Here is a 27,110-nt window from a genome sequence, read left to right as displayed (position 1 = left end):
TCTTCATTTAAGCAACCAGAGCAGTCATGGTTCCATTCCTGACAACAGTTGATGTTGCTCTCTGAGTGTATAGACCCAAGGAAGAGAAAGATGAATACAGATAGATGGGAAAGCAAAAGAAAGCTCCTTGGAATGGCAGCTTCTTATTCACAGAAGATGATTTGAGTTCAACTGGTGTGAAAGATGAGGGTGTGTATCTAAATATGACTAATAGTGAAGAGGAAAAAAATACATAGGCCCAATAAAATTACAAGCTAAAGTCCTATTAGCTGACTAGCCTTAGGGACCCTCCAATTCCAGTGGATAAAGCTGCTATTTTTGTTTTCTCCACAACTCCATCTTCCATTTTTCTAGGATGTTCTATGTCTGTCCCAGGGACAGAGCACAGTGCCTCCCTAAATAATCACCAACATCTCTGCTACAGATGTGCGTTGTTGGTGGTTGAAGAATTCCATGCACTTGTAGGGCCACCTTGCTAAAGAAACAGCTAACAACAACAAAAACAAAAATCTATGCTGAAGATTCATCTTAATCCCCAAATAATGTCAATAATAAAGAAAACAAAAGTGCCCAGCAACAAAGTGCTGACTCACCAGCATGAGGAACTGTGTCCAGATACCCAGAACACATATAATATCCAATACTACATCCAGATGTGTAGCCCCAGCACTGGTAAGGACATAGTCCAGCCCTGAAGTTCACTGACAATGAGCCTGTGTTGGTGAGCTCAAGGTTCAGTGAGAGGCCAGAGCCCATTTCTTAGGTGGTTCTTACTGATCAAGGAGTGTAAACCTAGGCCATTTTTTCCTACTTGGTTGAACAGATTATTTTTATGATTCTTAAAAAATAAAATAAGGTAGAGAGTAGTCAAAGACAACACCTGATGTTGACCTGTAACCTATACACATGTGCAAACACACAAATAAATGAAAAAAATGTCCATGAACAATGAAGTAAACACACACACACACACACACACACACACAAATACAATTTAGTTAGGCTATGAACTGGAGCCACACATGTTAATCCATATTTAAAGCTATTTTATTTTAAAATATTGTTTTAAGTATAGAAAATTTCTTTAAAACTGATGACGAGGAAGTAATCTAGGGATGTCTAAGCTGACACAGAGAAGAAATAAAGAACACAAGCTATTATTTGATTGCAAGAGCTTTAAAAATATCATAGAAAATAGGTTTTTAAACTGATAAAATAAATTGCCATTTGGTGAAAAATGTATGCATAAGTACACACATACATAAACTTAATGTCTTAAACTTCTCATCTGACTAAATTATCACCTGTTTTAATAGTTTACATAAGAAGATTCTGCACTTACAATATTTCTTTGACACTAAGGTGCATCCACAGGATGGCAGTCTCCTCTCAAAGACCCAGAGGCGATTTGTCATGTGGTTCTTTGGGTGTAGGTGGGGCTCGGGTGGGGCTCAAAGGGAGGAGGAGGGCTTTTGATGTAGCCCTCCTTCTTTCTAATTGGATGAACCATCTGAGGTTTTTCTTTTTATGCATCTTCAAGCATAAGAATCTAAACTGCCTAAATGCCACTTCTTCTGTGATGCTTGAAGTAAGAATCTTCAGTAGAAACAATAATGTCCCCTTTAAGGGTTTCACTAGTGGTCCTCTGGCTTCAACTGAGTGGTGAGTTTGACCATGCTTATGGGAACATAAAAATATAATATATGAAGATGTTGCCTATTTGAGGCTGGAGAGTAGAAATATTGGTGTTGTCATACTGTAACAAAAGCAGGCAGGAGGCCTAGGGAAAGGCATTCTGGAGTGTTAGCATCCCTATGCCTCCAGTCCTGTTTGTCTGACCTTTGTTTTTCTGCACAGGGGTGAGCAGCCAGCAGAAGGTGCAGCAGAACCCAGAATCCCTCAGTGTCCCAGAGGGAGCCATGGCCTCTCTCAACTGCACTTTCAGTGATAGTGCTTCTCAGACCTTCTGGTGGTACAGACAGCATTCTGGGAAAGGCCCCCAGGCGCTGATGTCCATCTTCTCCAATGGTGACAAGGAAGAAGGCAGATTCACAGTTCACCTCAATAGAGCCAGCCTGCATGTTGCCCTGCACATCAGAGACTCCCAGCCCAGTGACTCTGCTGTCTACCTCTGTGCAGTAAGCACACAGTGCTCCCCAGGCACCTGCAGCCTGCACACAAACATGCTGGGCCACAGCAAGGTCTGAGCTAGAATGCAGAACAAACATAAGGTGGAGAAATTCCGATTATTCTTCTTGTCCCCCATATACAATGGGAATTAAGAGCCACAGTAGGAGAGTTTGACTTATAGGGGAAATACTTTATTATTCTGAGAATGTGCGACACATACGCACTGGTGTGGCTGAAATATTTTTCACTTAAATTTAATTGAAAACATTTCATATACAATCTTCTGATTATGGTTTTCCCTTTCCCCATTTTCTTTCAGATCCTTTGCACCTCCCCACACAAGAAATAGTACACTTGCCTTCTCTCTCTGTCTTTAGATGACAAACAGGAAAATAAAAATTTTAGAAGAAAGAAGAAACACACAAACACAGACAAATAAAAACAAAAACCATAAAAACACAAATTTGGAAATTGTAATATACAAGCAAAGGACAGAAAATATTTTTTAAATGCCCAAACAAATCAATCTGAGCCAAAAAAAATTCTGCAAAACTACCACTGAGTTAGTTTTGTGTTGGCTAGGAGTGTAGCGTTTTCCCAACTGTGGTTTGTGTACCCAGTGAGACGCTGAGAAATTTAATTTTTCCTTTGCAAGCACATGTCAATTCAAGGTATCTTCTTGGTTAGGGATGGCAGCCTTTGTCCATGTCCCACTCTCAGCTCTGAACCTGTGCAGACCCTGCACATGCTGCAGCAGTCTCCCCGAGTTCATACATGAACAATCCCTGTTGTCATTCATCTGCTATGGCTCTTACGCTCTATCCATTTCCTCTTTTACAGGGTTCCCTGTGCACTGGCTGGAGCGATTCAATGAAGATGGTCCATTTAAGATTAAGTCTTCCAAAAACCTTTCACTCTCACATATTTTTTAGTTGTGGATTTCTGTATTATTTCCCATCTACTTTAAGAGGAAGTTTCTGTGGTGATAGTTGAGTGAGATACCGATCTAGGAGAACAGCAGAGTGTCATTAAGAGTCTTTTTGTTGTTATGTTCCTTTAGCAGAACAATAGTATTTGGTTTTCCCCTGGGCCCATGGTCTATCCAAACTGAGGTTCAATGACTGAGCAGGGTCAGGCATGAGTTCCATCTCATGGAGTGGGCTTTAATTCCAATCAGAGTGTAGTTGGTTACTTCCACAATTTTTGTGCAACTATTATGGCAGTATATTATGCAGGCACTGAAGATTAGAGGGTTTATTGCTTGATAGGGCCTATCTTTTCTTTTGGTAGTATCCAATGTATCTTCCAGTATCCGGAATGTCCACGGGGGTGAAAGCTCTAGTTAGGCACCAGCTCGCCTTTTCCATGTTCAATGAGATATTTAGATAGTTGTCTTTGGCAATAGGACCTTACTATCAGTTTGTATGGAGCAACCATTTGCCTTGGCAATAGTCAGAGGTATTTGGGGGTTTACAAGGGGCCTCTTTATTTGACAATTCAGCTAGATGTAACCCATTCCTAACATTAGAGGTTTTAGTTAATGGCAAAAAGAAAGAACCATCTAGTTGGAGCTTTGTCTCCTCCCTTTTTGTTGACTCCATTTCAATTTCTTTTGTATAGCATGTATTTTAAGAAGCTCCTACAATAGTAGGTTTTCATAGAACGCTTCAAATCACCCATAGTATTAGTTGTCCCTACCTGTATTCCCTCCCTTCTCCTTCTCTTTCATCTAAGTCCTATTTAGTTCTTTCACTCTATTCCACAATACTCCCATATTCCATAACTATATATTCAATTTCCTCTTCATTGGCAGACCTTCCCCTATCTGCTAATCCCTTATCCTGTACCTAACCTCTGAGGTCATGTGGATTGTAGCATGCCTATCAAAGGCTTAAGAACTAACATCCTCATAGAAGAGAAGGCATGCATTTGTCATTTAGGATCTAGGTTACCTCACTCAGGATGATTTTTTTAGCTACATCCATTTACTTATAAATTTTATGATTTCATTGTTCTTTGTTAACAGCTGCATATCCATTGTGTAAATGTAACACATTTCATTATCCATACATCTGTTGATGGATATCTAGTCTGTTTCCAGTTTCTGAATATTTCTAATAGAGCAGCCTTGAGCATGGGTGAGCAGGTGTTTCTGTAGTAAGTTGTAGATTCCTATGGGTATATGATCAAGAGTGGTATAACTGGATCTTGAGGAAGATCTGTTTCCAGCTTTTAGAGGAAGCAATATACTGACTCTGTAGTAGACATAAAGGTTTGCACTCCCCCACCAATGGATGATTGTTCTCCATACCCCACCTGTTTGACAACATTTGCTATCATTTGTTTTATTGACCTTGACCATTCTAACTGTTCTAAGTTGAAACCTCAAAGTATTTTTCTAATTTACATTTTCATGATTACTAAGGTTATTGAATATTTCTTTAAGCATCTCTTGAGAACTCTATTTAGTTCTGTAGCTTTTTTATTTAATTATTTGTTTTCTTCCATGTTCAGTCTTTTTAGTTCTTTATATATTTTAGATAGTAAGTCTCTGTCATATGTGTAATTGGTAAAGATATTTTCCCATCTGTGGCACGCTCCTTTGTCTGAATTTCTAAGATGTTTGCTGCCAAGAAACTTTTCAGTTTCATGAGGTCCCATTTTTTGTATTATTTATGTATTGTTAAAATTGTTGATTTCAGTGCCTGTGCTATCAATGCCCTCTTCAGAAAGTCTTTTTCCTGTGCTAAGGAGTTCAAGACTATTCCGATTTTCTCTTCTATCATGTTCAGCATATTCAGTTTTATGTTGGTTCTGAGGTTCTTGATCTAGGTGGAGTTGAGTTTTGTGCAGGGTGATGGGTATGGATCTATTTGCATTCTTCTACATGCAGCCATTCATTTGGCCAGCACCATTTGTGTTTATCACCTGTAGAAGTTTTTGTTGTTGTTTGTGGAGTTCTTAGGGTCTTTTATGTATAAAATTATATTATCTCTGTAAGACCGCCAAGACCAAGTTCAGAGCACAAAGAAGATTTATTTGCACCAGAGGGATAGAGGTCAGTTAGTAAGAGATAAAGAAAGGACAGATGAGGGATTGTGGGGGAGGGGACAAAGGACTGTCTCTAGATAGAGAGAGAACAGAATTGGCCCATAGGCAAATGACAGTTTATAAAGAGAAAACTCCATGTTAGGATGATGTGTTTCATTTTAATTGGGCATGTTAATTAGGCGAGTCAAAGGGGGCTTTTGACTGATGGGCTTCAATACATTAATAGCTGGATCTTGGTAATCAGCTTCAGGAGGAGAAAGTGGCCAAATAAGGGAATGGACCTTCGTGGTTAACTTTAGGAAAATAATCTAATGGTTCTTTTTTCATTTTTATTAATTATTCAATTTACATCTCAGTCATAGGCTCCTACCTCCTCTCCTTCTAGCCCCACCCTCCTCATATTCCCCCTCTCCTATTCCTTAGAATAGGAGATTACCCCTACCCAGACACCCCAGCTCATCTAAATTCAGCTTCCTCCCCTGTGGCCTGGTAGGGTGTTCCCATCAGGGGAAAGTGATCAAAAATCAGGCAACATAGTCTATGTCAGAGATATTCCCCACTCGCCTAACTAGTGGGTCCACATGAAGCCTAAAATGCCCATCGGCTACTTATATATAGAGGACTTAGGACCATCCCATGCACTGTCCTTGGTTAGTGCTTCAGACTCCATAGGCTCCTCTGGGTCCTGTAGATTGGCTCTATGGTCTTCTTGTGGAGCTTTTGTCACCTGTAGGACCATTTCTCCTCCCACCCTCCCCTGCCTCTCTTTTCCAGTAGACTTCCCATGCTTTGCCCAATGTTTGGTTCTAAGTCTCAGTATCTGTTTTGAGTCATTGCTGGGTGGAGGCTCTAAGAAGACAACTCTGGTAGGCTCCTGTCTGCAGGCATACCAGAGTATCGTTAATAGTAACAGACGTTGGCTTCACATGCTGACAGGGATGTGGAAAAGGGAGAACACTCCTCCATTGCTTGTGGGAGTGCAAACTTGTACAACCACTTTGGAAATCAATCTGGTGCTTTCTCCGAAAACTGGGAATAGCCATATCTCAAGACCTAACTAACCACTCCTGGGCATATACCCGAAAGATATAACAAAGACATTTGCTCAGCCATATTCATAACAGCTTTTTTTGTAATAGCCAGAAACTGGAAACAACCTAGATGTCCCTCAACCAAAGAATGGTTAAAGAAACTGTGGTGCATTTACACAAAGGAATATTACTCAACAATTAAAAATAAGGAAATCAGGAAATTTGAGTACAGATGGATGGAACTAGAAAAGATCATCCTGAGTTAGGTAACACAGACCCAGAGAGACACACATGTTATATACACATGGTAGGGGGATCTCCTATTCTAAGGAATAGGAGGATAGGGGAGTGGGACTGGGAGGAGAGGAGGGAGAAGCCTATGACTGAGATGTATACATATAAGCGGCTTTTATTCCTATAGTACAGGATAGACATTTCACAATGCACAAACCCCAAGGAGACAAGTAACAAGAGGACCCAAGGGAGGATGCATGAATCTCACTTTGAAAGGGAAAATAAAATAGAAAGGGGTAGTGGTTGAAGAGTGGAACAGGTAGAAAAGGTAGCACAGAGAGAAATAAGGGTAGAGATCAGACCTGGAGAGAATAGGGGCAGGAGGGCAGAAGACCTGCAGAGAAAAAGGAAATGGTAGGTGGGGGCATCTCTGTGACAAGCTGCAGACCTAAATCAGAAGAGGCCTCTGGGAGACTATGAGGGTATTCTAGCCAAGACTCCTAGTGCCTAAGACTGAAGACACACCCTTTAGCTAGACAAGTCTCCTAATGGATGAAGGAGATCACCAACCCTCTGACAAGAGCCTCAATCCAAAACTTACCATACCTCCAAGACCAGCTAGCACAAAGATAGCACAGATAGAGCAGAGATTGAGGGACTGTCCAACCAATGCCAGGCCCAAACCTAAGATCCATCCCATGGAATCTAATGGGTTTTAGCAAGGCAGAGTGAGTAGGAGAGAAGGGCAAGGCCTGCCAGAGCCATGTTTCCCATGCTTGGGCTGACTGGATTCCCTTCAATCTCTCAATAAAGATACATAGAAATCTTCTTTGATACTATTTCTATCTCCTTGCCCTCCTTCAGTTGTCTTGTTGCTCCAGCTAAGAATTCAAGTATGATGTTGAATAGATACAAAGAGAGTGAACATCATTGTCTTGCTCCAGGTTTTAGTGGAAATGCTTTTGAGTTTCTCTCCTTTCGTTTGATATTGGTTATGGGCTTGCTGTAAACTGCCTTTATTGTGGGGAGGTATGTTCCTAGCCTCTTTAAGACTTATCATGAAGGGGTGTTGAATTTTGTCATAGGCCATTTCTGCATCTAATGAAATGATCATATGTTTTTGTCTTCCAGCGTGTTTACATGCTTATGCTTATTGATTTATGTATGCTGTGCTATCCCTGCATCTGTTGGATAAAGCCTACTTCATCACAGTAGATAATCTTCTTGATGCGTTCTTGAATTTGGTTTGGAAATATGTTATTGAAATTGTTATCATCTATGTTTATAAGTGATATTGATTTGTAATTTTCTTTTGTTGGGCCTTTTGGTGGTTTAGGTATCAGTGTAATTATGGGCTTTTAAAGAGAATTTTCTATTATACAGAATATTTGGAGGAATATTGGATTTAATTATTCTTTGAAGCTCTGGTAGAATTCTGACCTGAATCCATCTGGCATAGGCCTTTTTTTTTTTTTGTTTAGGAGACATTTAATTACTGCTTCTCTCTAACCAGGTTTCTGGGTCTTTTTAAATTGTTTACCTGATCTTGATTTTGAGATCTAATATAGATCAAGAAATTTATTTATTTATTTAATTTTTCTTGTTCAGTGGAGTACAGATTTTTTTTACAATTTCCCCAAATTTTTTTTCTGCTTTTTTTCTTTATTAACTATACTTTATTCACTTTGTATCCCCCCTGTGTGTCTTTCCCTCCTCCCTTCCCAATCCCTCCCTTCCTCCACCCTCTGCATGCATGCCCCTCCCCAAGTCCACTGATAGGAGAGGACTTCTTTTCCTTCCTTCTGATCCTAGTCAATTCAGTCTCATCAGGAGTGGCTGTGTTGCCTTCATGGAGTACAGATTTTTAAAGTATGTCATCATAATTCTTTGGATTTCCTTGGTATCTGTTATAATGTTTCTTAATTTGGATTGATCTTCTCTGTCTTTTGTTGGTTTGGTAAGACTATTAATCTCAAAAAACTAACTCTTCACTTCGTTAATTCTTTCTATTGTTTTGTTTCTATTTTACGGACTTCAGTGCGACTTTGATTATTTCTTGGCAAGTACTCTTTTCAGGTGTTATTTTTTCTTCTTTTTGTTCCAGGGATTTCAGGTATGACAACAAACTGCTAATATGAAATTTCCCCAATTATCATTTTTAATGTAGATTTGTAATGGTATGAACTTGCCTCATAGAACCATTTTTACTGTGTCCCATAGGTTTGTGCTTTTATTTTTATTCAATTCTAAAAGATTTTTAATTTCTGCCTTGACCCATTTTTCATTCAGTAGTGAGTTGCTCCATTTCTATGAGTATGTAAACATTTTGTTGCTGGTATCCAGCTTTAACCCACGATGGACAGTTAGAATTGAGGGTGTTACTTTAATTGTCTTTATATCTGTTGAGACTTGCACATCCAAGTATGTGGTCATTTATGAAGAATATTCCATGAGGTACTAAGAATGTATGTTCTTTTGTGTTTAGGTGAAGTTTTCTGTAAATATCTGCTTGTTCACTTGATCTAGAATGTCGTGTAATTCCAGCGTTTCTATGTTTAGATTTTGTCTGGCTATTCTGTCTATTGGTGAGAGGGAGGTATTGAAATTACCCACTCTAACTATGTGAGGGTCAATGTGTGATTCTAACTGTAATGATGTTTCTTTAAGGAACGTGGGTGCCCTTGTGTCTGGTACATAGTGTTTTGAATTGCACTAGCCTCTTTGTGGATTTTTCCTTTGATGACTATATAGTGTTCTTCCATCCCTTCTGATTAGCTTTGGTTTGAAGTTTATTTTGTCAGATATTAAAATATCTACAAGGTCTTGGTTCTTAGGTTTATTTGCCTGGAATATTTTTTTCAAAATGCAAACATTCAAGAAATTTACTTGTTGCATTTGAATTGAGGCCCAGGACATGAGAGGGAGTCCATGACCTACACTAAGTATAAGGCCAGGAACTGGAGACTGGATAGCCAAGAGACCTAGAGTAGAACCAAACATGACTGGCAAAAAAAAAAAGAAAAAAATCAAGTACATAATTCCTAACGATATTCCGATATAGCCATGGTGCCTTGTCTAGTCATCATCAGAGGGCCTTCCTCTGGCAGCATATGGAAGTGGGTGCAAAGACCCACACAGCCAGACATTATAATGAGAGAGTGAGTCTATATTGGTGGTCTCTATTAGGTTTCTTCCCTAGGAGCTCTGGAAATCCTACAGAATAGGAGGAGAGGAGACTGTAGGAATCTGAGGAGATGGAGGACACCAGGAGAACATGGTCCCACTGAATCAAGTAAGCAGGGGTCACATGGGCTCACAGAGGCTGAAGATACAAACACAGGCCGGCAAACTAAAGCCCAGCAGTGACAATCAAATTCTGTAGCTCAGTACTCAGTATCTAAGACTCACTCATGACCGTGGGCTCCCAGGGGTCTGGCTAGCTTCAAAGTTCTGCTCTGCCATGCACAATACAGGTAGCTTATCAATTAGGCTCAGGCTTACTCCACTACACATCTGCCTTGGTCCTCAGCAGTCATCCTGCAGTCCTGGCATCTCCAATACACTGGTGTCTCCACTGAAACTTAGGCTGCACCTTCACCAGTGTCCTCTCCTTTCCTCTTCAGAGACCTAAACCATGCCACATCTTTCCAAGCGTGTTTCTCTTCAATCCACCACCTTCCATATTGCCAAAAACACCACCACATGGAAGGCTCTTACACTTTACTAAGTCTGGTTTTTAGTGTTGCCTTGGCCTTCTCTGGACCAGGACTTCATACAGATGAAATACTCCCCCCAATTTTTTTTCATAGTGATGCTTGTCTCTTTTAAATCACAGCTGATTTTGCAGCCCCAGATAACCAGCATCAATTGTCACAGTAAAGCAAATTTTTCACTTCATTGTTTCTTGTCTCTTATTAAGTTAAGCACACCTGTTTTTTCAGCTCTAGCTATCCAGAAACCACAACTATGGTCATTGGTAAAACAAGGTCATATATGTTATATGGGAGTAATCAGATGGTTTCTGATTGCATTTAAAGCCTGATCAACAAAATGGTATCTCTGCATGGTACCATGACTTGGTGAGTCATGTCTTCAGAGATGGAGGCCCTGAGGGGCAGCGGTCCCACAGCCATGCACATACTTGACAGCACTGAATGAACTTGCTAGCAAAAGAGACAGTGCATGCAATTGGGAGGGAAAGTAGCAGAAAATAGCCCAAGGAGAGATCCTAGGACACTATTATTCTGCTATAAATAGACTTAGTAATACACTGTCCCTTAACTTCTTACCTGATACCCATGGATTAGTGCATGTCTCAACCCTTACCAGAGAAGCTTCTATTTTTTTAGTAGTCGCCATTAATACAGAAACAAGCTGTCCTTTGGTGTGCACAGAATACGAGACTGTAGAGTGTTCATCACTAAATGGGACACTATATCATACACTTTACCCAGAAGTTCAGATATTATAACAGAGGAGAGGCAATTAAAAGTATAAGAGCCAGAAAGATTAAACGTCTGTAGGGAAACATTATTTCTAAGACACAACAGTACAGTTGCACACATGAACTCACAGTGGCTGGGATTTCATGCACAAAATCCCTGTGTGAGTGGGGGTGGGGCTCATGAAGCCTTCCTCTACTTGAGAAACTATTGGCCATTAATGGCTACTGGGAAGCTGAAAGTCACTGTTCTTCAGAGATGGAGGCCATGAGGGGCTACTTATAACCCACTAGGTGGTCCCATAGCCATGCACATACTTGACAGCACTAAATGAACTTGGTAGAAAAAGAGAGAGAGTATGCACCAAACTGGGAGGGAAAAAAAGTGCTAAATAGACAGGTATATGAAAGGTGAGTATAGGGGTGGATTAGATCCAATCTCATTTATATGGATGTGAAAATATTTGATAAAATGATGTTGTAAAAGGAAATAGAAGAAATATACTAATTTAATGAATGAAGGTACCGTTTTGGAACACGTAGGTGAAAAGCTCCTCAGAATACTTCCTTGTGATTGGAGATTCAATATGAGCTATCAGAACCCTTTTCTCAAAAGGGTCCAAGGCCTGAGAAGAGCCCAGAAGTGTGCTCACATGGTCTGAAGTTATAGATCATTCTCAAAAAGTGAAATATTTTGAAGGATTTTCCCCTTTACATTCCTCTTTATTACATTTCTGTTTGTCAGGTGATGATAAAGCAGCCTTAAACATATTTGGATATGGCCAGGGTGAATGGCTGATTTGGACTTATTCATGTAACCCACCACCTCTTTGTTGTAGACTTAGGAGTCGCCAACATATTTCACAGCCTTTAGCTAACTCAGCCTTTAGCTAACACTTAACATTATAAGTATTTGCTTCTAGATTCCTTAATTCGAAGTTATGTTGGTTTATTTCCAGTTTTGGTGTTGGGACCTCTCTCCTGTCCACCTACTTCCAATGTTCTTTCTGCTCTCACTGTTCGCTGCTATCTCACTATGCACGCTGATCTGTCTAAAGAGGATTCTGTCCTTTGTGTTCTTCCTTGGGCACAAATTGCCTCATTTGAGAAGTACCTGTTAAGTCTCAGAATATATGTACTTTTTTGCACAATGAAACATTCAATGTACATCCCAAGAATGAGGACACTAAACGTGGTAATGAGATTGGAGGGAGATACTCACAGTGCCTGCCCTCTAGTGTGCATTCATGTCACAGTCTCCTGCAGTTGGAAGGACCTAAGATATGACAGGCATCCCTCCTGGGATTGGGTTACATTTTATTTAAAAAAGGCAATAAGATTTTGCATAAGTCTAATCATCCTGATACATGATGAATTTGACTTTGAGTTTCTCAAAAATGCAGATTATCTGTGGCAGGCTATCTAAGTGTGTTATTTTCTAGAGACATTAGGTGATTGATTTTGTCGTAGTTCTTAGCTTGCTCTTCTTCTGGCAACACATTTGTCAAGTTTCCTGTGGAGAGAAAGAGAATATGCTGTCTCTATTTGCATCAGTCAAATTGTGTACTCATGGAGCACCTTGATTATGTCATTTTGACTTTAGCAGTATAACATCATGTGATTTTTCTGAATACTGGGATTTTTCTGAGAGTTTCTTTAAAATATGTAAAGGTGTTATAATTGTCTCAAACTAAAACAGTTTGTTCCATTTTCAGTTTGCAACTTTATATATTTTTTTAAGATCACAGATTTTATTCCATAGAAAGCACTGCTCTCGTTCAGTTTATGATCAAGAAGCTTTGAAATTCAATCCTAGAAAGACAGTGAGAAAGAAACATACAGAAATTGTGAAATTGTATTTCTCAGTTTGGCCTCTAGGGAACACTGCACTCTAAGGAGAGGATAGGGCTTTTATGCAGATTAGATCAAAGACACCAAAACCTAACGTATGTACAAGTCAAATGGTTGTTTTCACTAAACATATATTAAACAGTGACAGAATGGATCTCAGATTGGCCAAGAATGACATTTCATAATAGTTCAACCAATGTTGCTGCAGAGAAGGTATCTAAATCCTTCTGTTTTCCTCTCCCACTCTTAGGTTTTGTTTCCTGGGAATCTCCCAGGAGGAGGGAGCTGCTTCCTGCTCCCCCTGCTGACCTTGCTGAGCATCCTGGGCTTGGAGTGCTCTGTGAGTGTGTCTCTGCTTTAGTCCATCTTCACAGAAAGAGCATGGTGCAGCTTCACTCAGGACAGAGACTCTCCTGTGGCCTAATCTACACAGCACTGATACAGCAGGAGGATGCAGAGCCCAGGGGCTGCCAGACCTGATGGCTGCATCTGCGCATGTCCTGCAGCCGCTCTGGGGCTGAGGGGCAGCTCCTTATTTCTTGCCCCTCAGAATCCTTTCCTGCATGTGTGACAACCTCATCTGGGTCCTCAGTGCCTCCTGGAGCTTACAGCAGGAAGGCAGCCTGTCTCAGGAGTGGAAGGCTTTCAGACTGAGTCCAGGAAGGATGAAAATCTTTCCACCTGGGGACCACCAGACAATGGGAATGAGAGAGCTAGGTGATCCTCTGCAGAACTGGACAGCAACCACCTGAACGCCCCCCTGCAGAGTAAGAAATCAGGGTACCAGCATCAGGTACTTCCAGGCAGTTGGCATGTTCCATGGGGTTGATGGTACAGACAGAGTGGGATCTTGGGAACTGCTTCCTTCCCATAGGATAGAACTTAGTTGCCACTTACTTTCTTCTCATTTTGCAAAGAAAAGATCTTATTCCTGAAGGACATTTATACCCATGTCAAAAGTCTACCCCAATTATCCTACAGAGTTCTCTTTGAACTTGAGCACATGAGTTGTCCCAATACCATTTGAGGCAATGATGAGCTGAGGTGTTGTAAGGTTGGCTGTGAGTTGTTTCACAGAAAATTCTGGGTTTCCTTTACTTTATTAGTTTCATTTCTTGAGCCATCACATTTGTAGTAAGAACTTTAAAAAATACTTCTTTATTGCTATGAATGCACAGTACATTATTCCCTGCAGTCACCAAGCACCAATTGCACAGCAGCACTGTCTGATGTCACTCTGGAACACAGCACTCCTGCATTAGTTTTCCTCTTCCTCCTTATGGAGTCATTTGACAAATTGACACTCAAATTATAGCAAAGGTTAAATGTCATTTCAGATAAACATTGCATCTGTTTGAACACTTTAATAAAATAGCCTCTGATTACCCAAAATGTTTCAATGCTGCCTTAAGAAAATAAAAAGTAACCCCATGGTATAATTTAAGACCAGACCTGGATTTGAACTCTCTGTTTCTCCCTCCCTGTGACTTCCATCATTCCATAATGCCTGTATCTGTCTGTTGTATGAGTCTCTACCTGTTTATCCCTAAATGCTTTCTTGCCTTGCTTGTTCCTGAGTTTGTGTCTGTGTAGGTATGTCTCCAACAAAGGGGTTCTGTTCTATATTTATTGAACAACACAAAAAGCATCACATGGAGAAGGAATGAAGTATACTTTACACAAATCTTTAACAGAGTTTTACAAAGGGATAAGTCATTTATTCCAACCTATAACAAATGGCCCAGATCCCAAGCAAAGACACATTATTAAACAATATCTGTATGTTGTCTTTAACATATATGGCAGCTATTATTTTATAAGATTGATTTCAACCTATGTTTGCTGTTTCTGGCATTTATTTTTATAACATGCATACACATGCATTACTCTGTTGGAAGCATGGAAGTATCCATAATTAACATCAGAGCTATGCATTAACTTACGTTGTAAAACTTGATTACAATGGAATCCAAGGCAAGTAATGTTGGTTGTTACACTGTTCTCTTAAAGGCAGGTTAAATAAACAGGCTGAGTACACTCTAGAATAACAGCCTTAAGTCTTAAGGACCCATAAGGTATGTTAATAACTCTTGTGCAAGGTCCAGAAAAAGTTTCAGTCTCTTAGAGTGTAAGAGATATTTTTTGTTGTGTTTGGCACAACACACATTTCATCTATGTCAAGATTGGGAATCATTAAAAATGGTTAGATGCATTTTACTTTGCATGATTGGAATACACCTCACTTTATTTAATTCATAGATCACAAAGATTCTTTCAGAACACACATCAGTTTCCAGGCTCAAGTTTTAGTTGTTCCTCTTTTTAATGTTCTCCATTAAAATGCTCTCCATTTCATGTAGGTTGGATCCAATGGCTTATTCCTTTTTAAACTCTGTTAAAGATTTGTGTAAAGTATCCTTGTTTTTCATTTAAGACAAATATCTTCAAAGATCATTCACAGTGCTTATAATCTCAGAGCCATTTCAAAATGTCCATCTCCCTCCAACTGTGTTCCACCCAGACTCTGAGGCAGGTCTGGTGGGGGAGGAACTTCAGCTCTGAAGACTGGGAGGGAACTCAGCAGGGTCTGGCCTGGCAGGGTCCTGGGTGGAGCTGACTGCAGGAGGAGGGACTTTTCAACAGTCCCCACAGCCCAGGGGTTGGTTGCTTGCTTCTGTCTCCAGCAGCCCCACCAGCACCATGAAGAGGCTGCTGTGCTCTCTGCTGGGGCTTCTGTGCACCCAGGTTTGCTGTGAGTCTGGCTGTCCACATTCAGGGCATCTGAGGGGACATTGCACATGGAGGGGTGGGGAAAGCAGCTCAGGAGTCCTGCAGAGCTCCCACCTTCTCAGAGGACATGGGGGTGCCTTCAGGGCTCAGGTGACACTGCAATGACAGCCATCTGTGTCTCTGTTTCCAATCAGGGGTGAAAGGACAGAAAGTGGAACAGGGACCTGCAACCTTGGTTCTGCAGGAGGGAGAGAATGCAACACTGCACTGCAACTTCTCGACAGCTATATCCCAAATGCAGTGGTTTCACCAAAGTCCTGGAGGACACCTCATTAGCCTGTTTTACAATCCTTTTGGAACAAAGCAGAGTGGAAGACTGACATCCACGACAGTCCCTGCGGAGCGTCGCAGCTCTTTGTACATTTCCTCCTCCCAGACCACAGACTCAGGCACCTATCTCTGTGCTGTGGATCCACAGTGCTCCCCACACACCTGCAACCTGTACATAAACCTTCAGCTGGGTGTGTGGCCCTTACCACACACAAGAAATCAGGAAGCCCCAAAGAACATCTGTCTAGTTCAATATCTCTTTCCAGTACTGGCAGTGTTTCATCCTCAGTTAAGCTTTTGGCCTCACAGGTTTAGGTCTTTGGTCTTAATCTTCATTTCTCAATATATACTCACTCCTGAAGTACAAATGTCCAATTTGGAACTAACAGAGAAGCTTATGGGAAGAATAAATAAACATGAACTTTTTAGAGGGATTATAATGTAATTTCAACATTTCACCTTTCCCTTTCCTCCCTCCAAAGTCTCTCATATAACCCTCTCCTTTATCCTTCAGTGGCATGACCTCTTTTAAAATAATATACATGTAAATTATGTATGTATATATGTATGTATTTATGTATGTATATTGATAAATATAACCTGTTTTGTCCATATAATGTTGTTTTTATATATGTTATATGTCTTTGCAGGGTTGATCATTTGGCACTGGGCAACCACAGTATTGAGCTTCAACCTACAAATATTTGTCTTTATACCCATAAATAAGTGTAATCTTCACCCCTCATCAAAGAAAATTCTCTTTGCAGTAAATGGAGAACAGTATAGTAAACAACAACCAAATAAAATGCAGAGCTGTAGAGCCCAGCCCTGGTGGATAAATCTACAGCACACACACACACACACACACACACACACACACACAGCTAAGGCTCAGGTAACAGTGTGGAAGAGAGGGCAGAAAGATTGCAAGAGCCCGAGGATCAGGAAGTTTGCTGTGTCTTCTAATAGCATCAGTAGCACCAGAAAGCTGAACACATAAAGTCTCACCAATATGAGTGCTCAAACATGAGCTAAACAAACATGGTGTCAGTGGACATGCCAAACTGAACAGGGAAAAGCCCACAAGGTCAATGTAAACATTTAAGCCACAATGTTCTGACCTCCCAAAAGGTACAAAGCAGAAGGAATGAAAATCCAAAGTTGTCATCCATGCAAACTCTGCTGTGGACACTGGTGTCTCAAGCACATTCAGTCCTGACCACGGTAGACCGCAGCAATGGCAGGCACCTGTGTCTGGCCTATTGATGCAGAAACAGCCCACATGTTTCTATGCTGCTAAACAGATGCAGCACTTACGGTGTAGTTTTCCCTCCCTTGTGCATTGTTGATATCGTGGAGTTTCACTGGGCTAGGACCCCTGTATAACACTGTTCTTAGATACAAATGTGTTTAAAAGCATTCCATTTTCCTCATAGATCACTTTCTTTCTTTTTCCTGAGGATTCAACCCAGGGTTCCATGGATGCTAGAAAAACTAAGCCACAGTAGAGGACAATGCAGCCACTTTTGATGTGAACTGATAGACTAAGATCAGAAAGGAGAGGAGAACTTCCCCTATCAGTGGACTTGGGGAGTGGCATGCATGCAGAAAGGGGAGGGAGGGTGGGATCGGGAGGGGAGGAGTGAGGGGCTTATGGGGGGATACAAAATGAATAAAGTGTAATTAATAAAAAAATAAAAAATAAAAAATAAAAATAAACAAAAAAAAAAAAAAAGAAAAACTAAGCCGACCAAAATGTATACATAAGTGGGGAAAAGGTCCCAGTCCTTAGTGAGGCACTATTGGCTGTTGATATACGATGAGGGAGGAAGAGTCTTCTTTGAGGATGTGGGTCCCGGCAGGTGTCCAGTGTCCCAGTGGATGGCCCCACACCCATCCAAATGTCGGCAGAAAGAACTGGACTTAGGGGGATAGAAAAGGAGAAAGAGAAACAATAAAGTCAGAGGGAGAGATGTTTGGTATGGTGAAAGGAAATGGGAGGTATGTGAAATTTTCAAGGAATAACAAAATAATCCTTAAAAGAAATGAAAATACCAGCTTTTGAAATATAAAGAAAGATCCTGATAAATGTTTCATTGAAAAAGAAAGTCATGAGGGTTAAAATAAATGAAAGATGAAAAAGAGGAGGTGCTGAAGCAGCCTCTTCCAGGGGCCAGAAAGGTGGAGACTGTTGTATCCATGGGCAGATGGTCACTGAACTTGTGGACTCACACTCTTTCCTATGCTTTATGCTGCTGCTGATCCCACACTGAGCAAGTAAGAGTCTGATGCCCAACAGAGGGGTCTTCATTGCTCCTCTGTGTACCAGGATCCTCTGCTGCATGCATTTAGCCTTTGGGTTCTGTGGACTAGGCAGATTTTCTTACTCTCTCAAGTCTCCCCATGTTGGGTGCCATGTGGGACACGTAATGTTTAGTTTGGGGGCTATGTCTCAAGTGCCTTAGGAGCATGGGAAACAGCTTAGCCTTGAGATCCTACAACCACAGGATTGGTCCTTGTCCTTTCAAGACCTCCTAAGAATTAATAATCGTGCTTGAGGGACATATGGAGATCTCCTGATCTCTCCTGGAACTTCAGAATCTTTGATCTCTGTATCCAGGAATGACAGATTGGTGGCTCTAGAGTATGAACGGCCCCAATCTTAGAGCTGTCAAACCCCAGGTTTTTCTGAGATGATGAGGTCTCTTCTCGGCCACTGTGAGGGGGTCCAAAATCCATATGCATTTTATGATTCTCCTGACACCTGCACATTTTGGCTCCTTTTTTTCTGCACTTCAAAACTTCCTCACTGGACCTTTCTTTACCTGCAGTTTGGTCAAATTATGGCTTCTTGGCCAGTCATGATCTCAAGTAGGTCACTATTAAATCATAGACTCTTTTAAAGAAGTACTGGACCTCTACCCCAAGTTATAACAAAATGGGATTTCTCTCCACACCTGTTCACTGGATGAGTCACTGTCTCATGGATATCCATAAACTGTACTTGTGGCTTGTTACTGCTGTGGGCTTCCCAAGATGATAGAAAGCTTCTCTGGGGAGGATCTGGGAGGAGTTGGGAGAGGGGAAACCATGATCAGATTTTATTGTATGAAAAAAAATATTCAAGTAAAATAAACAGCTGCTCTGGGCCCCTTGACCCCCACCAGAGAATTTCATGGACAAAGTTGTTCAGGTGACCTAATTGGGTTCCCCTTTTCCCTTTGCAGGGAGCTGTTTTATATTTTAATTTATTTATTCACTTCCCTCCCTCACTTCTGCTCAATTCAGTGGGATCAGGATTGAGCTTATCCTCTTTCCCTGTGGCCTGGTGAGGCAGCCCCCAACCAGAGGGGGGGGGGAGTGTGATCAGAAAGCAGGCAACAGAGTCCTGTCAGAGACAGCCCTTGATCCTCTTACTAGGGAATCCACATGAAGCCTGAGCTGCCCATCTGCTACATCTCTGTAGAGGTCCTAGGTCCTGTTACACATGTTCCTTCATTGGTGCTTCACAAGGCCCTCTGCGCCCTGGTTAGTTGGCTCTGTTACTCTTCTTCTGGAGATCCTGGCACCTCCAGATCCTTCTTTTCTTCCTCTCAATTTTCCACAAGACTCCCGATTCTTCACCCAAAGCCCAGTGTTTGGCTCTGAGTCTTGGCACCTGTTTCAATCCGCTGATGGTTGGTGCCTCTGCAGGACAGCTATGATAGGCTCCCGTCTTGTTCCTTCCCCTTTGCCTCTTCCACTGTCTATTCTATTTCTATTTAATTGTTTTGCAGATTTCTGAAGCTCTTCCTCTGATTTGGTCTTTGGGATTAATTCTACATTTTTCTTAATCTGACTTTATCTTACTAGCTCACAGAAACAAAAATCCTCTAGTCTACTTTCTTATTCATAAGTCTCTAGTTAATTATTTTCTTATGAAAACAATTATGTGGGAATTTTTTTATATTTCATTGAATTTTTAGTAGGCCTTGGGGAAAACTAAAGCTATTGAATCTTCTAACTTGTTATTGTGATTTATCTTTCTATTTACCTATCTTTGTTCAACTTTAGTTAATATTGTTTTGAATTTTGGGAGAGGGAAGAGGAATAGGGATCTTTGAGAAAACAGAATGCCAAACAAGCAATCAGGAGAAATAATTTGAAATATATTGTTCAAATAACTTTAGATATAATATGTACAAAGTTCTAATTCAATGAAAGAGAAAGAAGAACCAGTTTGGAAAATGTTGGTTTAATGTTCTTTTAAAATGTATATGCCTTACCCTTGTTAATTCAAATGCTGGTTTCCCTACCCCCAACTCTCTGGTTTCAATATGGATATTGCACTGTGATACTCACTATAAGCATCCTGTCTCAACTCTTGTGTAAACAGGACACAAATAAAGCAACTAGATACAATGTTGTGCAATGGGAGGAGCCAGAGGACAGGAAAGAGGGGAGGAGCTAGAGAACAGGAAGGGGCAAGAAGGAGGAGGAGCTTGAGGAGAGGAGAGCAGAGTGGGAGGAGAGAGCTTGGAGGACTTGGAGCATGAACCAGACCTAAGATTTCACAAAAAGCAAGTAAAATGTGGGAAATCTAAATGTTAGGAAACTGAGGGCTTGGAGGTTTAGGAGGGAGTAAATATTGCCCAGCATTGTGTTCTAGGTTAACAAAAAACCCAGTCTCTGTGTGGTGATTTGGTTTTACAGCTGCTAAGGATTAACAGCTGTGTTACCAGAAGTTAAACCCATAGTAAATTTTATAATCAGTTTACAACAGGAAAAGGACAAAATTTTTTCATAATGAGTGTGGTTTACTAATAACTGCCTGAAAAGGTACTCTACTTCAGGGGTCAACAAAATATAACTGCTCTCCATTCTAGCCATCTTTTTACTGTTTAGATTTTTCTGAAAGTAAAAACATGGACAAAAGAACCATATTGAGTGCTTAAAATTATCACTTAAAATTATCTAAATTTAAAGTCTCTATAAGACCATGTTTTGTCAGTGTGAATGGCTCATGCTGACTTGATTTTAACATGGGAGGAAAGGGAGCATAGACAGTGATAGGACTTGAGAGCCCACTGTGTGCTCTGCAAAGACCTCAGGGCAGGTGTGGTGCGTACGTCACACTGCAGAGGCATTCTTGGTCCCAAGTGTGTCATGTATCCTAAGCAAGTATGCCAGATCTCGGTGAGGCACACCTCAGTACAGGACAGAAAGCACAAAACCTCTGCTCTCAACAAGGACAAAGCCTTTTCTAGTGGAAGGAATATTGGTGCAGGAGGAAAACTCACTCATGCAGAGGTTTCTGCAAACAAACTTTTAGGCACTTTAAGCTTGGCTGTTGGTGAAGAATTCCATGTTTGGCCACAGAGGGGCAGTGCTGTACCAAAGCACATGAACTTTATTATTATTATTATTTATTTCATTGGAAAAGAAAAAGAAGGAAAAATTGTTGGGATATACAATTAGATGACAATTAAAGTAAACTATATGGAAGCAGAGCTCACAAAGAATAAAGATCACCAAGGATTAGGAAGTACAAACAGGTAACGTTTAGTGAGAAGGGTGTAAAAAAGAACAATTTCTACTAGTTTCATGATAGTTAAGGAATAAATTGAGATGTTTCTCATTCAGGCCTCAAATTAAGCTATTAACAATTTTCAGTAGACAATATAGTGATGAAATGTAGGTCAGCTACACCTCTGAGCATTTGTTCTTTTTAGTCTAATCTTGGATTGTGATAAGAAGCAGCAGTAGCTATGTTATAATCATTTACTATTTGCATTTAAATATTAGTGTTTAAGTTTAAAATAAAAATCAATAGTTTATTTGTTCTGAGTTAAAGCCCTAATTAAGAAAGACATTACTTTAAAAATCTTATTTTTCCAAAATATTTCACATTTTATGATATTCCCATAGAAGCATAAATGTTAGCTGAGCTTATCCAAAAACTTTTTTAATTTAAAATTTTTATAAATATTCCCTTTACATCCTAATTGTAGCTCTCTCCCTCATTTTCTCTGGTCCCACCTTGTGTCCTTCTTCCCCCAATCTCCATCGCCAAGTCCTCAGAAAGGAGAGGCCTCCTCCCCTACCAACTGACTGCAGCCTATTTAGTCTCATCAGGACTCCCTGCATCCTCTTCCTCTGTGGCCTGGCAAGGAGTCACTGCCAGGAGAAAGTGTTCAAAGAGCAGGCAACAGAGTCAATGTCAGAAACAGCCTCTGCTCCCATTATTAGGGTACCCAAATGGGGACTGAGATGCCTATCAGCTACATCTGAGCCTCGAGGGTCTAGGTTCTCTCCATGCATGCCACCCTTGGCCCAGATTTGTTGGCTCTGTTGGTGTCCTTGTGGAGCTCCTGTCCCCTACAGGTCCTTCAGTTCCCTACTATTCCACAAGACTCCCTGTGTTCTGCCCAAAGTTTAGCTGTGAGTCTCAGCATCTGCTTTGAGCCCCTGCTGGGTGGAGTCTTTTAGAGGACATCTATGGTAGGCTTCTCTCCTGTATGTTATCATTCATATTCATCACAAGCAAAAGATTATTGCTAAAAACTAATTTAGTATCACCCACCTTGCTTAAGTTAAATTAGAGATCAAATACAGTTATTGTTCTCTTTATCTTTTTTGAGTTGTTTGACCATAGCTATAGTCATTCTTTTGGGTCCATTGCCCAGAGGTTATTTCATGTCATTTTTATTAAATGTTATTACTATGGAATATGTTGGTTTGGGAGGAGATATGTTATATTGGGTTCACTCATTCTTTTCATTTCTGCACTTTATTCCTGTTACTTAAGCATCTGCAGTTAATTTGTTGGTTGGAATTTTCTTTTCTTTTTGCTCACTTCATCTTTGTTGTTTCAGCAGAGTTCTTTACAGTGTTCAGGAGAAGCTAATTCATAGTGGGATTGAGTTGTTTGATTTCTTCAGTTTGGTTTTTGAGGGTGTAAGACCTGGGGTCTCACAGCTCAGGAGTTTAAGATCACGCCCTTCCCAGAAACTCCCCAGACCAAGACTCATTGCAAAAGCAAGAGGTTTATTAACCATTGCACAGTGGGGTCACCCCTGCTGGTCAGCGAAGAGTGGCACCCGGAGAAAAAGGCCTTTAGGTTTTTAAAAGAAAAATTGCGGGAGATTTGAAGTTGCAGTCTTGGCAATTTAGGATTGGATGAGGAAGCTATAAAGTAAGATAATTGGTTAGTCTTAGGTGCTCAAGCTTGGCCAATCCTGTCAAGTGTGGATGCAGCTGCAATTTAAGGTGGGGGTGGTTAGCTCATCATTGAAGATTAGGGGCTGCGGACTTTTGGCTGCAGGTCAAAAGCTACTCAGAAGAAGTCTGGGTTCATTGCTAAGAAATGCTATCTCAAAGACAAGGGTCTGGTCCTTTTTTTGCTGAGTGAAGGTCATTGCTTGCTTGCCTTTTTTTATATCTGTCCTCACAGATATGGTCACATTCCTCCATTCTCTGGAAAGGTACTAAGAGGCTTTAGCTTAACCTGAACCGAAAACTCAAAGCTATAGGCTTTAGAAGACATACAGTTTACAAAGTTAATCTAACCCTTTCAAGGGCTACAGACATCTTCTAATTGTCAACTACATTCTCCTAAGAGTTTGGGACAAGTTCCTTCTGGCAGGATGAACTCGTCCTGTGTCTCAAAGCTTTATAAGGCAACTAGAAGATCTCAGTAAGGCAGGTGACAGGGATTAGGGCCTCTGGGTCATGGGTTTTGGCTTGAGTCCCTAGAGACTGGGCTGGAATTTGACAAGTCTCAAAGGGAAAAGGAGGGGTTGGAAAGAGGTGGAAAAGCAGCCAAAGAACCTGAACTCATTGATCAGACTAGACTGGCAAACCAGTGAGTCTCCAAGCCTTCAGTATCTGCTCCTGAGTGCTTGGATTACAGATGCACCTCACAATGCTTAAGCCCAAATATAAGACCTCATGTTGTACAGCAAGCAATTTACACACTGAAACAAAATCTCTACTGCTCCTAAGAGCCAACATCTATTCCTAGTATAACTTCACAAGACATAATTCAATGAACAACTTCTGAAATTCTGATGGCTGGACTTTAATCCTGAGGTTTAGAGGCAGCTTTGTTCATTACAGAATTTAAATAAGTCCCCATACCCTGTAAGGAAGATAAAGGTGTTAACATTGTTTTCAATAACAGCATTTTCACAGAAAAACACAAAACTGTGAGGTTTTATAAAATCAAATTATATTAGATTCTGAATGGAGAAAATTAAATACATGTTAACACTTAGTAAGTATTTCTGCTCAACATCACTGCTCAGCAGGGACAGATATTCTCAAGCTTCCTTTTAAGTGCTGTCTCTTCTAATTACCAGAAAAGACAAGCCAGCAAGTAAAAGTCTGTGGTGAGCTGCATTTTTTTCTCTTTGTACTTAGAACTTGTGATCATACAAAACCCCGTTTCCTGGTTGGGGTGCAGTGTAAGAGCACAGGCGAGAACACACATACAATTGCCAGGCACTCAGACATTGTATGCTGAGCAGAACAGAGCAGCCAGACACACTGATGCAGAGGGACCTGTGTCACATGCCTCTCTGAATCCTTGTCTGGTGTTGGTGGCCTTGGCCTTCTCTGGTATAGATGTTTACATATAGCTAAGGATCCTAAGCAGGATGCTCTAGGCATATGGTGTTTTTTTATAAGGCCAAGGGCACAGGGATTGGGGAAAACAAGCAGAAGTTATTTCTCGGTCTTAGGTTAATCGAATTCCTATAAGTTTTTATTCTCAAATTTACAGGCTCATCTCTGTTCTCTAATTGTTCCCACAGACTTCTCTATAGCCCAAAAAGTGACTCAAGTACAACCAGCTATAAACAAGCAGGAAGGGGAACAGGTCATCATGGACTGTTCCTATGAGACAAATATGAGCTTTTACCAACTTTATTGGTACAAACAACGTCCTAATGGAGACATGATTTTCCTTATTCATCAAGTTTCATCTTCCCATCACAATGAAAGCAGTGGCCGCTATTCTGTCATCTTCCAGAAGTCAGCCAAGTCCATCAGCCTCATCATTTCAGCCTCACGGGTGGGAGATTCAATGAAATATTTCTGTGCCCTCGTGGAACCAGCTCAGTGTCTGAAGTAACAGCACAAGCTGAACAAAAACTGGAGCTCCTTAAGCACAGCCCATCGCAGGAGCCCAATTGAGAAGCACACCTGCACATGATGAACAGGAAGGTCCCAACCTGCAGTATGCATAAGAAGTGTCTAACTAAAACACACTCCTATGAAATTTGGAAACAGTCATTGTTTTCTTCTAATATTTCTTAAAACTTTTAAGCAAAAAAAGGTCATAAAATCTATGAAAAATATTTCTATAATCAAAAATCTTACACTGGAATGACTTTAACTGTTGTTTTCTCTTAAAGATAGATGATAACAGCATACACCTAGGTCTGTGTATCTGGGCTAAAAAAAAAGAACATAATTTCTTCATGAAAGTTAAACTCAGAGAGGCAGAGCCATCACAAATGAAGCAGTCAAAGACACTTGAAGTTGCAAATCTTTGTCTTTGTGTCTGGTGCTGAGTCTGAATCACCACAGTCAGCTAGACCAGCAGTGGGGAAGGATGGCCATATGAGGGTAGCACATGGATGCACCATGAGTTGTGAAGATACAGTGAGTCAATAGACTACTTGGAACGTAGGAGAACAAGCCTGTCTGTTTTACAGCAGTTTCTTCGAAATGTAAACCTTCAATAATGGAGGTAGTCTTAATTAGGATAATAGACTGTTTTAAGGCAGGGTGTTGGAGGGGAGGTGAAACAACTGGATGTCTTGAACAGAAGTGAAACATCCTATCCCAAGAGACATGTTTTGTGCTCAGAAAAGCGAGCAACTCAGAAGTTTGAGGAAGTCCCCAAAACTGATTACACTCAGTAGGCTTCTCCCTCCATAGGCATGTATAAGTAAAGCAGTAACAAGTGTAAGGAGACACTCTTAGATACGCTGAGCTGTCTAGACAAAGGAGACATCACCTGAGTGGTTTGGAAAGATGTTTAGACCAAGGGAACTAAGTGGAAATGGCACTCTCTCACCTGATGAATTGGCTGCAGGTTCTATAGTGCACTTCAGGCTTCCAGCTTTTATGAGCTGCCACCCTTACTTAAATAGGTTTTTACGATGCAGCTGCCATTGAGACATTTCTGCTCCTGCAAGTAAGCACTCTGATATTCTTGTAGGTTAGCCCCCAAAACACTCTCTGTCTCATCAAGTTGGCCTTCGGTGGTATCCATTATGTACACTGTTGTTAGTTCCCTATCTGGAGTGAATATACATTTGTCTACATCTCACCAGAAATAATGTCACACAATATTCCCTCCTAAATCTCACTTCTTAGAAGAACTTCAGAAGAAACAGTGTCATTTGCTAACATACTACATTGATACTTAACACAAGACCAAAATAAAAAAAAAATTAAGAAAAGGAAATAAGAAAGAAGGAATCAGCAAGAAGTGTAGCTGGCAGATCATCAACAGATATGAGCCATCCCAATGTCTAGGGCATGAATGTGTACAACACTATGAAAAGTAAATATTCTACCACATCAGTTCTCCAATCCATACAGTTTCTTTTTCAATGACAGGCTTTGAAACAGAGTAAGACTGGGAAGGAAATTCTGTTTCCTTTTCCCAGATCAAGCTACTACAGGAATTATAGATAAAATATAATATTAAAAACTGTGTTTATGTGATCAGATGAAAACTCAGGAATGAGCTAAAGAAAATGGAAGTTAGCTAAGTTGTGAATTAAAAATGGCTAATCAGAGCATTTTGGGGGGAGCCAAAATGGCGGCGACGGGAGAGCACCGCGTTTGAGAAGCAGGACAGTACTCTCTGTGCAGAGACCAGGAGACTGAACTCTGGGCCCTGAAACTACATCTATTGTGTTTCCCAAGTGAGGGGAGGCTCAATACGGCGTGGGAATCGGTCAGGTCCACTCACGGATACACAGCCAGAACCCAGAAGAAATCCCGGGTAACGCGGGCTTTGTGTCTCCAGGCTGGAGCCGCAAGCGTGCGTGTCCCAATCACTTTCCCAGGCTGATCTCTGGGCACAAGGGTACCTGAGACTGGGAGTCCCAGTCGCAAGAAAACCCCACGGGGAAGCAAAGTTGCCAGTCTGATCACGGGTCACCCAGACTTTCCCTGGAAGGTCTCTAGGATGGCGCGTACCCACCACCAACACAACTGAGCTCATGCCGCGCTCAGCTCAGCAGTACAGACAAGCTGCATGCCCCAGTACAACAGGGACTGGGAACCCCTGTCCAGAGAGGACCCCACAGGGA

At 41.0% G+C, this 27,110-nt stretch overlaps 1 protein-coding gene across 1 annotated transcript; it reads left to right on the top strand.

Moving 5' to 3' along the window:
* Nucleotides 1–1,613: 1,613 nt before the first annotated feature.
* LOC132656252 (uncharacterized) lies at nucleotides 1,614–24,910 on the top strand. Its single transcript, XM_060390636.1, has 3 exons — nucleotides 1,614–1,662; nucleotides 1,858–2,201; nucleotides 24,560–24,910. Exons 1-3 carry the CDS (start codon nucleotides 1,614–1,616, stop codon nucleotides 24,908–24,910), a joined length of 744 nt encoding a protein of 247 aa, XP_060246619.1.
* Nucleotides 24,911–27,110: the final 2,200 nt, after the last annotated feature.

The sequence above is a fragment of the Meriones unguiculatus genome, chromosome 9 (assembly GCF_030254825.1).
Source record: "Meriones unguiculatus strain TT.TT164.6M chromosome 9, Bangor_MerUng_6.1, whole genome shotgun sequence".
In the NCBI taxonomy this organism is placed as follows: Eukaryota; Metazoa; Chordata; class Mammalia; order Rodentia; family Muridae; genus Meriones; species Meriones unguiculatus.
Note: the sequence above shows the minus strand (reverse complement) of the source record. Positions and strands in the feature narration are given on the sequence as shown.